General features: G+C 43.8%; 1 protein-coding gene across 1 annotated transcript in view; it reads left to right on the top strand.

Annotated features, from left to right (window-relative positions):
• Nucleotides 1-13,606, top strand: part of LOC137327209 (cilia- and flagella-associated protein 47-like) — a 602,936-nt gene that overhangs the window by 204,360 nt on the left and 384,970 nt on the right. Inside the window, exons 28-29 of the mRNA XM_067992778.1 lie at nt 7,681-7,781; nt 10,405-10,539. Of these exons, the coding sequence (XP_067848879.1) occupies nt 7,681-7,781; nt 10,405-10,539 (236 nt within the window). The remainder of the gene's footprint in view (nt 1-7,680; nt 7,782-10,404; nt 10,540-13,606) is intronic.

Raw genomic sequence — 13,606 nt, forward strand, 5'->3', positions numbered from 1 at the left:
AGGATAAATTGTTTGCTGGCTCTCAACCAAAATGTTCTCTCCAACCTCAAGTTACACCCTCTACCACCATCCTTGACAAAGGTAATGAATAGCTTTCTGTCAGGACCCATGGCTGCTGGACTTGAAGTGGCATATAAGTAACTTGATCTCAAGCAGTAGATAATTCTGATAAATTTTGTAGATAAAGTCAGGGCTCAGTCAGTAAATCAATGGATGGATAACTCCACCATAATTGGAACAATAACGAAGTGATCCTGATCGGCCATTGATGTCTACACCATTTGATCTTTTTGTTGGTTTAACATTAAGATACTGTAAATAGCATAACAGTTGACTCCTTGAGTTATGGAGTAAAGATTGGGGCTTGGTTGTGGGGGGGGCGGGGGTGGAGGGAGACGAAGCCCGGCAATAGGGAAGGAGGAAAGATCGGGGCTCGGGATCAGGGTTGGAGGAGGGGGTCGGCGGATCGTGGCAATGAGGAGAGGCTGCGATCAGTAGAAGGGTGGCTGCTTGAGGGGCAAGCTCTTCCTGGGTCAGAGTTTTTAAAAATGCACTTACCATCTGCAACTAGCTGCTCCCGACTCCATTTCACTGCCGGGTTTCCTGAGCCCTGGGAAACCAGGCCAGCTGGCAATTGTGGGAGCCTGATTTAAATATTATAATGAAGTGCCCCACCTCTCCGGGATGGGACACACGCACGGCTTGAAATCCACCGCTGTAAAAACAGCAACGGGTGTGTACACAGCAGGTTCCCCGATTTTCAGTTTTTAACCCAGCCACCCCGCCCTGACCCCCTCCTGCCCGTCATGAGGAGTTAATATTGACCCCAACTTTCAGGTTGATGACGTTTCAATCAATCTGAACCCAGCTATCATTTGTTAATATAGCTTTTTTATAACAATTTACAAATATCATTGCTGTATTTTATTTTTACTCTGCACTTTTTGTCTTTTAAAATAATCTCTTCTCTATTTTCTTGCGAGGGAAAGGTACTAACAAAGGCGTAGAGACTAGAAAGTCCTTGGTTTGATTCCTGATCGAAATTGAGCTAGTGGATCTCATGCTGTGTAGCACTTGGGGTTAGGTGGGGGTACAATCACCCACGGTTTCCATTGCAGTGACTCCTGTTGGAAAGTGTTCACGTGAGGATGGGCTCAGCTGTAAGGCCCTCCATTGTTACATATAGCGTGATGTGCACTGTGGGAGCAAAAAAGGATTTTCCATACATGTGAAATTGTTATCCTTGGGTGGGAGGCTGAATAATTCATGCAGGGAGTTGGCAGGCCTGGTGACATCAATGACAGGAAGGCTTTCTGGAGTGAATCTATTGATTTCAATGTTTGTGGGAGGTGAGATGCAAGTGTTTGTTGGAGTGAGAAATTTGATTTATTTTTTCCCTGCCTTATCCATCAATATTCACCCTTTCCCTCTTTCTCTCCAGAAGGAGTTAACCCTTAACTAGTGTATGGTTTCATGGCCACTGGGTACACTCTGGTACCTTGACAATTGACCATTTTTAATGTGTGATCCTTGACACTGCATGAGGAGGTTATGCAACTGTGGGAGACATCACATTCATGCCTAATCCTATTCATACAAAGAGTTGTACATATGTATTTCCAGCAGAAGTCTCTGGATAGCAACCAAGTGGAATATCTGACCAGATTTCACAACCTGAACCTAAGGGCACTGAAACCACTGCCCGAGAAGTTTACAGCATGGAAACAGGCCCTTTGGCCCAACATGTCCATGTCGCCCAGTTTATACCACTAAGCTAGTCCGAATTGCCTGCACATGGCCCATACCCCTCTATACCCATCTTACCCATGAAACTGTCCAAATGCTTCTTAAAAGACAAAATTGTATGCGCCTCAACTACTGCCTCTGGCAGCTCGTTCCAGACACTCACCACCCTTTGAGTGAAAAAATTTCCCCTCTGGACCCTTTTGTATCTCTCCCCTCTCACCTTAAATCTATGTCCCCTTGTTATAGACTCCCCTACCTTTGGGAAAAGATTTTGACTATCTACCTTATCTATGCCCCTCATTATTTTATAGACTTCTATAAGATCACTCCTAGACCTCCTACTCTCCAGGGAAAAAAGTCCCAGTCTATCTAACCTCTCCCTATAAGTCAAACCATCAAGTCCTGGTAGCATCCTAGTAAATCTTTTCTGCACTCTTTCTAGTTTAATAATATCCTTTCTATTGTAGGGTGACCAGAACTGTACACAGTATTCCAAGTGTGGCCTTACTAATGTCTTGTACAACTTCAACAAGACATCCCAACTCCTGTATCCAATGTTCTGACCAATGAAACCAAGCATGCCGAATGCCTTCTTTACCACCCTATCCACCTGTGACTCCACTTTCAAGGAGCTATGAACCTGTACTCCTAGATCTCTTTGTTCTATAACTCTCCCCAACGCCCTACCATTAACGGAGTAGGTCCTGGTCTGATTCGATCTACCAAAATGCATCACCTCACATTTATCTAAATTAAACTCCATCTGCCATTCATCGGCCCACTGGCCCAATTTATCAAGATCCCGTTGCAATCCTAGATAACCTTCTTCACTGTCCACAATGCCACCAATCTTGGTGTCATCTGCAAACTTACTAACCATTCCTCCTAAATTCTCATCCAAATCATTAATATAAATAACAAATAACAGAGGACCCAGCACCGATCCCTGAGGCACACCACTGGTCACAGGCCTCCAGTCTGAAAAACAACCCTCTATAACCACCCTCTGTCTTCTGTCGTCAAGCCAATTTTGTATCCAATTGGCTACCTCACCTTGGATCCCGTGAGATTTAACTTTATGTAACAACCTACCATGCGGTACCTTGTCAAAGGCTTTGCTAAAGTCCATGTAGACCACGTCTACTGCACAGCCCTCATCTATCTTCTTGGTTACCCCTTCAAAAAACTCAATCAAATTTGTGAGACATGATTTTCCTCTCACAAAACCATGCTGACTGTTCCCAATCAGTCCCTGCCTCTCCAAATGCCTGTAGATCCTGTCTCTCAGAATACCCTCTAACAACTTACCCACTACAGATGTCAGGCTCACCGGTCTGTAGTTCCCAGGCTTTTCCCTGCCGCCCTTCTTAAACAAAGGCACAACATTTGCTACCCTCCAATCTTCAGGCACCTCACCTGCAGCTGTCGATGATTCAAATATCTCTGCTAGGGGACCCGCAATTTCCTCCCTAACCTCCCATAACGTCCTGGGATACATTTCATCAGGTCCCGGAGATTTATCTACCTTGATGCGCGTTAAGACTTCCAGCACCTCCCTCTCTGTAATATGTACACTCCTCAAGACATCACTATTTATTTCCCCAAGTTCCCTAACATCCATGCCTTTCTCAACCGTAAATACCGAATTGAAATATTCATTCAGGATCTCACCCATCTCTTGTGGTTCCGCACATAGATGACCTTGTTGATCCTTAAGAGGCCCTACTCTCTCCCTAGTTACTCTTTTGCCCTTTATGTACTTGTAGAAGCTCTTTGGATTCTTCTTTGCCTTATCTGCCAAAGCAATCTCATGTCCCCTTTTTGCCCTCCTGATTTCTCTCTTAACTCTACTCCGGCAATCTCTATACTCTTCAAGGGATCCACTTGATCCCAGCTGTCTATGCATGTCATATGCCTCCTTCTTTTTGACTAGGGCCTCAATCTCCCGAGTCATCCAAGGTTCCCTACCTCTACCAGCCTTGCCCTTCACTTTATAAGGAATGTGCTTACCCTAAACCCTGGTTAACACACTTTTGAAAGCCTCCCACTTACCAGACGTCCCTTTGCCTGCCAACAGACTCTCCCAATTAACTTCTGAAAGTTCCTGTCTAATGCCATCAAAATTGGCCTTTCCCCAATTTAGAATTTTAACTTTTGGGCCAGACCTATCATTCTCCATAGCTATCTTAAAACTAATGGAATTATGATCACTGGTCCCAAAGTGATCCCTCACTAACACTTCTGTCACCTGCCCTTCCTTATTTCCCAAGAGGAGGTCAAGTTTTGCCCCGTCTCTAGTCGGGCCATCCACATTCTGAATGAGAAATTCCTCCTGAATACACTCAACAAATTTCTCTCCATCCAAGCCCCTAATGCTATGGCTGTCCCAGTCAATGTTGGGAAAGTTAAAGTCCCCTACTATTACCACCCTATTTTTCTTGCAGCTGTCTGTAATCTCCTTACATATTTGCTCCTCAATTTCCCGTTGACTATTTGGGGGTCTGTAGTACAATCCTATCAAAGTGATCTCTCCCTTCTTATTTTTCAGTTCTACCCAAATAGACTCAGTGGGCGAACCCTCGGATATATCCCCTCTCACTACTGCCGTGATGTTCTCCCTAATCAAGAACGCAACTCCCCCTCCTCTCTTACCTCCGGCTCTATCTTTCCTATAGCATCTGTACCCTGGAACATTGAGCTGCCAGTCCTGCCCCTCCCTTAGCCATGTTTCAGTAATAGCTATAACATCCCAGTCCCATGTACCCATCCATGCCCTGAGTTCATCTGCCTTGCCCATCAGACTTCTTGCATTGAAATAAATGCAGTTTAATCTAGACTTCCCTTGGTCTTTGCCCTGCTTTCTCAGACCATCTGTCCGGTCATGTTTTGTACACTCTCCCTTACTGCCTTTTGTTTCTGTCACCACTTTACTTCCCACTGACTTCCTGCATCGGTTCCCATCCCCCTGCCACTTTAGTTTAAACCCTCCCCAACAGCACCAGCAAACACTCCCCCTAGGACATTGGTTCCAGTGCTGCCCAGATGCAGACCGTCCAATTTGTACTGGTTCCACCTCCCCCAGAACCGGTTCCAATGTCCCAGGAATTTGAATCCCTCCCTCTGGCACCATCTCTCAAGCCACGTATTCATCCTAGCTGTCCTGTCATTCCTACTCTGACTAGCCCGTGGCACTGGTAGCAATCCTGAGATTACTACCTTTGAGGTCCTACTTTTTAGTTTAACTCCTAACTCCCTAAATTCAGCTTGTAGGACCTCATCCCTTTTTTTACCTATATCGTTGGTACCTATATGCACCATGACAACTGGCTGTTCACCCTCCCCCTCCAGAATGCCCTGCAGCCGCTCCGAGACATCCCTGACCCTTGCACCAGGGAGGCAACATACCATCCTGGAGTCTCGGTTGCGACCGTAGAAACGCCTGTCTATTCCCCTTACAATCGAGTCCCCTATCACTATAGCTCGGCCACTCTTTTTCCTGCCCTCCTGTGCAGCAGAGCCAGCCACGGTGCCATGAACCTGGCCGCTGTCACCTTCCCCTGGTGAGCCATCTCCCACAACAGTATCCAAAATGGTACACCTGTTTGAGAGGGGGATGGCCACAGGGGACCCCTGCACTACCTGCCTGCACCTCTTACTCTGCCTGGTGGTCACCCATTCACTTCCTGCCTGCACTCCCTTTACCTGCGGTGTGACCAACTCGCTAAACGTGCTATCCACGAGTTTCTCTGCATCGCAGTGCTCCACAGTGAGTCCACCCGCAGCTCCAGCTCCGAGATACGATCGGTCAGTAGCTGCAGGTGGACACACTTCCTGCACACACGGTCGGCAGGGACATTGGTAGTGTCCATGACTTCCCACATCTTGCAGGAGGGGCATATCACGGGTGCGAGGTCTGCTGCCATGACTTGCCTTAGCTTAGTTACCCCTTTTAAATTACGTTGAAATTAGAAAATGTTATCTATACTCGGGACCTAGGTTCACTAAAAAAAACACTACCTGCTATAAAACCTGCAGACCTTCCCTTTCTTATTACTTTACTCACAGTAAAATCGTAGAAATACTCACCTGAACCTACTCACCAATCAGCTGCCTCCCCTGTGCCGCGTCACTTTCTGACTGGTGACGTCACCCCGAACTCTGCCGCTGGTCTCAGAGCAAGCCTCGGGTCGCTGCTCTTTATATTCCCGCTCTCCGGTCTTTTGCCTCTGGTTCCGCCCAGGTCCGCCGCCGCTCAGGTCTCGGGCCTCGGGTCGCTGCTCTTTATATTCCCGCTCTCCGGTCTCTCGTCTTTGGTTCCGCCCAGGTCCGTCACCGCTCAGGTCTCGGGCCTCGGGTCGCTGCTCTTTTTGTTCCCGCTCTCCGGTCTCTCGCCTCTGGTTCCGCCCAGGTCCGCCGCTGCTCAGGTCTCGGGCCTCGGGTCGCTGCTCTTTATATTCCCGCTCTCTGGTCTCTCGCCTCTGGTTCCGCCCAGGTCCGCCGCCGCTCAGGTCTCGGGCCTCGGGTCGCTGCTCTTTATATTCCTGCTCTCCGGTCTCTCGCCTCTGGTTCCGCCCAGGTCCGCCGCCCTGGTTAAGATCATGATGTGGAAATGCCGGTGATGGACTGGGGTGGACAAATGTAAGGAGTCTTACAACACCAGGTTATAGTCCAACAGCTTTATTTGAAATCACAAGCTTTCGGAGCTTTCCTCCTTCGTCAGGTGTCTGAACACCATCCACTCCTTTGATTGCTGTGATTACCTCTCTGCCGAGGTGTGATAACGGGCAGAGAGGTAATCACAGCAATGCCTGGTGATTATCAGTAATCACCAGGCATTGTTCTGTGACTATATATGCGGTGCCTTTATGGAACCCTGCACTCACCTGACGAAGGAGGAAAGCTCTGAAAGCTTGTGATTTCAAATAAAGCTGTTGGACTATAACCTGGTGTTGTAAGACTCCTGACACTGGTTAAGATCACACATTGCAGGGATCAAATCTAGGATATTCATCATCTGTATGGCTCATCTACTCACTGCCTTAACTAGCTCAGTTATTGAGGTGGCCAACTTGGTGTGTTTTAAAAAATAAATCAGTAACTTTTGTAACTATATATTTTTTTCAAAATATATCTAATGGACAAAGGAGTACTCTGAACAAAAAATGCTCCCCACAATTTTTCTCCCTATTTAGCTTAGTACCAATCAGGTACTTAATGAACAGGATTCCCATTGAGTTTTTAAAAAAGGCCCTCTGTTTTCTCTGTGACTGAGCCAATGACTGACATCAGGTGAATACAAAATAGGCCGTTTTCCTGGTCTGAAGTGTCCGGTCATCTTAGAAGTGCATCTTAGAAGGGCTATTAACAATTGCCTACATAATAATCACCACATTTAAAGAGTAGTTCATTGTATGAGTCACTTCAGAATATTTTGATATAATGGTGCTGTATAGACAAAAATATCATTGCCATATTATTAGTATTTTTCCTAACAGATAGGAGATTTGTGATTAATTATATGGTTGAAATTTCAAGAAGAATTTTACCCTGAAATACTACTAATATTTTTCCATTAAATGCGTGAGGCATTATTTCCCTTGCAATTTGTATCATTTGATGCAAGGAAGAGTGAAAAGTGTCATCTAAAATAAATGGTTTGTAATAGAAACAGGTAAGTGTAGCAGGACAGTGGTGTGAAATCATTTGGGAGGTCTGAACTGAAATCATATTTCTTTAGCTATCAATCAGACTTGACTGTCCTCATTGGTGAATTTTGCCAGTTCTTTGAGAGGGTGCTATTGAAATAATTTTGCAATAATGGAGCACTACCCAAATTGGATGAGAAGTGCAGACCTAAATATTAAAAAGTTTGCTTTTAAAAGTTCCATTTATTACATAATGCTGATAGTAAACTTTATCATTATCCCGATATAGGTTCAAGCTGCCAGTCTCTGCATCCACAGATAATTGTCTCTTGACTGTATATAGATACTTATCTCTTCACCATACAGACCAACAAATTGTCCTCAAAACTGGTAAGTGTTCATATAATTACATTTTTAAAGAACCAAATTAACATGAAATTATTTGATCGTAGTTGGCATAGCAAAATATTAGTCTGAAGCAAAAAAGTGACCCTTCCTACAATAATCATATTTAACTGCTCTGCAAATCCTGTGTATCAATTTTACACATATTGGTTTGGAAGAGTGTACAGGGTGGGCACACCTAATTTTATTGGAGCAAAATTTGATTCTACTTTATTTTTCAGCCTGCCTTTGCTTGTGGCTTGCTCACGCAACATGTCCATCCTTGACAATAAATGCAACCAAAAGCACTTAATCCTAATTGACTATCATATATTAATTTAAAAAAAAAAGAAAATCAAAAGAGTTTCTGAAAATAAGAATCCAGTGACTTTTTAATAAACTTTTTTAGGGTTAAATTAAATTGCTGATCTGATGAAAGGTCATAACACCTGAAAAGTTAAGTTTTGTTATTTTTTCCATAGATGTGTATTTCCAGCATTTTCTGTTTTTATTTCAGATTTCCAGCATCTACAATATTTTGCTTCTTGTTAAAGTAAATTGCCTCTGACTTTTCCCAAAGGATCTAAATGTACATCATATTCCATGTTAGGGAACTCAAATTTGACTTAATGTAAAAATTGATCTGTAGCTTGGTAATTTCATCTTGTGCAATACCATACAAGTGGGAAAATCCAGCAGTCCCCTTATTTCTAAAGAGCTAATACATTTCACAAACTGAGTTATATCACTTTTATTTATCGATTCTTGTTGTCTCTCTTTCTTAGACCTACACATTTCACATCTGCAACGTTTCCAACAAAATTTATTACTTGAGTAACTTCAGAGATTACTTCCCAGAAAAGTCTTGAATAGCAGTGATAGGAGCAGATCAACCTTTTATTGTATCCCATCAGATATTGAACAAATATCTTTTTTTAAATCTGTATGATTCCATGAATAGTGTTAAACTAGCTCAGAAGATCTGGGTTTTAGTAGACTCGATGCTCAATGTGTCCATTAACTGCAAAACAGATAAACAGCAAACCAAATAGAAGGCAGAACTGTATAGCTAATACAGTTTGAGCACAAATCAAAGGAAGTCAAGATCAAACTCTTCAGTGCTGTAGTCAGACTATATCTTCAGTACTGTATCCAGTTCTGATCACCAAGACACCAGAGAATCATTAAAGCTCTGTAGACAAAGAACAACAATACTGATTCCTAGCATTAAAGGACTAAAGATGCATTTACACTACCCATTTAGCGTCGTTGTAAAGCAGTTTTAGAAGCAAGAGCTAATGTCTCACAATTGTACTGGAGTTTGTTGAGAAGCTAACTAAATTGATAGAAGAGCAAAACTGAGTGGATACAATTTGCTTAGATTTTCTGAAGGTATTTGATAAGGTGACACATATGAGGCTATTAAACAAAAATTTGCATTTATAAAGCACCTTTAACATAGAAAAAGGTCCTAAAGTGCTTCACAGAGGTGTAATTAAATAAATGGATGCTGTGCCAAAGAAGGAAATATTACAAGGGGGGGTGACCAAAAACTTGGTCAAAGAGGTTGGTATTAAGGAGGGGAGAGATGTATAGAGGTAGAGGGGTTTAGGGAGGTAATTTTAGGCTGTGGGTCCAGGTGGCTGAAGGCACAGCTGCCATTGGTGGGATGAAGAGGTGGGGGGGAGGGTGGTGGTGGTGTTGGGGTGCGGGGTGGGGCGGTGGAATGCACAAGAGGCCAGAGTTAGCAAAACAGAAAGTTAAGGGGGTTATAGGGCTGGATGAGATTACAGATAGTGAAGGATGAGGCGAGAAGGGATTTAAAGATGAGGATGAGATTTTTAAATATGAAACGTCAAAGGACTGAGAGCCAATGTAGGTCAGCGAGGACAGGGGTGATGGGCTTTGTGCCACATAAGGTATAGGCAGCAGGGTTTTGGATGAGCTGCCGTGTAGAAACGATGGAGGCCGGCCAGGAGAGCATTGGAATAGACCAGTCTGGAGGTGACAGTGGCATGAATGAGGGTTTCAACGGCAGATGGGGTGAAGTAGGAGCGGAGGTGTACAATGTTGCCGAGGTGGAAGTAGGTGGTCTATGTGATGGAGACGATATGATATCAGAAGCGCATCTCTGGGTTGTAGAGGATGCTGAGATTGCAATAAATCTGATTTATTCTGAGACACTGGCTGGGGAGGGAATGGAGTCGATGTCGAGGTGTGGAGCTTGTGATGGAGCCTGAAGACGATGGCTTCAGCCTTCCCAATGTTCAGCTGAAGGAAATTGCAGCTCATCCAAGACTTACATTAGACTTGTGCCCCAGGTCTGTGGAATTTCAGGACTATTCTCTTTAAATCTTTTCTCAACATTGGTGTGTCTTGCACCTTCACCCAGGCTTCTCAATAAAAAGTGACAAAAGATGTTTTTTTTTGTTTTAAACTTGGCCAAATATTGTGTTGATCATATTGACGTATGTTGGTGCTTGGAAATAAAATTGTTTCCATTCTGGGCTTGCAGTGTGATAAACCATTGTGTTGTCCAGTTCATCAAATAAAATGTGAGCTTTTCTTGATGCTAGAATAAATAAATAATGAATGGGCTGTTATTAGTAATCCTTTGTGTTCTTTTTAGCAAATAATTCAAGCAAACATCAGAGCATTGGAAAAGTTGTTCTACAACCCTATTATACCCCGGGAACTTCTTCACGCAGTTCATCATCTATCATCTCATTCACTGCTTCCACTTTTTTTGAAGAGTCTGTTTCAGGTGAACTACCATCTTATATACATAAATTGAAATCTGAATCTAAACTTGTCTAACTTTTTTGGCCTGGATCCCCAAAGAATGGTAATTAAAAAAAAAAAATCTTGATTGGCCCCTTACAAAGGGGACATGGCTAGGACTGGAGATGGGGCCTGGGGCCTGTGGAACCCCCTTTCTCCTACCAATGTAGGGACAGGCAGATGTTGGAGATGCACCTGCAGTGCCCCTTGTAGATTAGTTGCCTTCCCATCGATGCTGCAAATTCTGGCGAGGTCAGCATTGGAGGGCACTGGCAGGCGTAAATAACCACCCGGACTGCATCACATGGATTTTTGTAGCACTATGCTGGCCGCAGTGCGGCTACCCATCGGGGACGGGAGAGAGAAGATTGAGAAGAGGTAGCCAAACCTGCACCACTGAGATCCTTATTGTAGGAATGCTAGTTCCTGGGAGAATGTGGGCAAACTGTGCACCCTTTTCCTCTCTCAGACTTTAAAAAAAATATAGGGCCACAACCTTCCAATTTGTTAACTGTTATCAAGACCTGGGAAGTATGAAGTTGCCTTGTATTGAATGTTACTGAATAATGTCAATGCTTTTTGTGATGACATGAGATGGTTAGTTAAGAAGGCCACTGACATTTTCATCCAATTTATTAAAAATGTCAATTTTATTCATGATTAAGGATTAGGCACTTGCATGCTCCTGGAGTGCTATGCCAGAAGTGGTAAGATCATAGACAGCGTTCAAAGTATCATGAAAGTTCTTGGTTGAAAAAGGACAATGGTCAATAACTGAAGGTCTTTGATTTAATCATCCTGCCCGGTATTACTCACCTTCTTAAGTTTAATATGTGGTTGATTTCTGAGTTTTGGACTTTTTGAGATATTTGATCGGTTTTTAAGCCAACCAAGAAATGCTGTGCACTTCTTGGTCAACAGTGGCTGGATTACTGCATTACATTCTTGCTAACGTTGCATTCTGATAAAATGTGTTTATGAATATATCACTCTGATCTGTGTTGACTCTCGCAGATGATTACAAATAGCCATTCACGCTTATTCCTGAGCTATTGTTAGATGTCTGTGGCTGTAAGGCATTTTAATTAAGGCTCATTGATGATGATTTATGTCCTTGTATTAGTTGGTGGGATGTCATGATTACATATCCTACATAATGGGGTGTGGAAGTGCCTGACTGGTGTAAGTGGAAAGAAGTGACAGCTGAGAAGGAGCCAGCGGCCAACCGCCTGGGATGGGGAGAAGCAAAGGTGGGGAAAGGGCCAACCTGTGGGAGAAGTTCGTCACAGAAAGGCAAGCATTAGAAATTACAGGAAGAGTGGGAGGGACACCTCAGGCCTGGTGAGCAGTGACGGCAGAATAGCAGTGGTGGCATGAGACATCAGGGGGCAATAAGAAGAGCAACAGGTTGGCCAAGGACTGAAAATTACAGGCCCAATGAAAGTAAAATGGGCAATAGGAGCAGTGATATGGGGTGAAGCATTGGACGGCCATGGGAAGAACAGCGACGGTGGAGAGAAAAGCTACAAGGAAGCATCACCTGTGGGGAGAAATATATAAAACAGGAATGAAAATTGTTAAAAATCTGAAAACTTATCTGGTTACTTACCTCTCAAAATCACAAATCAACAAGAGCTGAAAACATTAAAAAAATTCAACCAGGTCAAGCAAGGGGAGGCCATAGTAGCACGGGCACCTGACAACGTACTGTTAAGCAGCACTAGGGGCACATCTGCTCCTCCCCACCGCCCCCCCCTCGAATTTTTGGCCTCCATAGCATCAAACACATGGGGGTGATTGCTGTATGCCTACTGCCCCATGTTTCATTATGAACAGGGTGGTAGGCAGACAAAAATTTAAAATAACACCTACCTCTCAGCCGAAGTCCTCCTAACTCAATTTTAGAGTGGGTCTTGAAATAAGTGGTTAACGCTCCCGCTAGATGAGGCCAGACCACGTTTGGACCTCTGGTGAGTTTCATTGCGTTGACGATGCCCGGTCAGTTAATGCCAAAAATGAAAATCGGCCCTATTATGTATAAATATGTACACAATCGTGCAATTCAAGTCCAACACTCCCACAATTTGACTAATCCAACCATCATAAATCATAAATCAGTGGCCCTATCTGGCTCATCGTGAGCACTGCTATGGAAGAATGTGAAGAATTAAAAGATTTGAGATATATTTTGGATACATCTTTATAGCAATTTCTGTATCATGCATAACAACTGTGATGCAGCAGTTTGCAGTACTAATATCAGGGGGGGCAGTTGGGAGGGAGATCGGGGGTTGGGGCCCATCACTCCTGCTCCTCCCAGCTCCACCTTCAAGTAAGTTACTTATCTGTTTTGTTACAGGCGATCCCTAGGGCTTGTTTCAATGGCAAACCAATCTTGGTGAGGGGACCTCCAGCAGGCGTTAGGCCCCTTATTTGCATAAATAGACTAACGCCTACTTCAGGCATGGGTAAAGGACGCCTCTTGTTTGTCCATACCCAATACGGCAGGCAGCACACTTCCACACTGCCATTTTTCGGTCTTTGGTGTCCACACAGCGCCCAAAAAACAGGTGCTACGCGATGCAATTTCAAGGCCAATAGCTTTGAAAAGATGTGAGTGAGTGGTACATAAGCTGTTAAATAATGTTGATAGATGAGGTAAATTTAGAGCAAGTCTTCAAAGTAAGACAGGGCTGAAGAAGGCGGCCTTTGCTAAAACAGATGAAAGGTCAGTTTAGGACTGATGTCAGGATGAATGATTTTGGGCAAAGCTGGGTCTACATTAGGAATGGTCTTGCAGGTATTGTAGTCAAAAACTCTAGATTCATTCAAGATCCAGTAGGTGAAGTAATGGCAGATGTTTTTTTTTCACTAGCTGGAAGAGCTATGATGAACTAAATGGTCTCTGTCCATCTGTGATCTTGATGTGGAGATGCCGGTGATGGACTGGGGTTGACAATTGTAAACAATTTTACAACACCAAGTTATAGTCCAGCAATTTTATTTTAAATTCACAAGCTTTCGGAGATTTTCTCCTTCCTCAGGCAAAT

The sequence above is a fragment of the Heptranchias perlo genome, chromosome 11 (assembly GCF_035084215.1).
Source record: "Heptranchias perlo isolate sHepPer1 chromosome 11, sHepPer1.hap1, whole genome shotgun sequence".
In the NCBI taxonomy this organism is placed as follows: Eukaryota; Metazoa; Chordata; class Chondrichthyes; order Hexanchiformes; family Hexanchidae; genus Heptranchias; species Heptranchias perlo.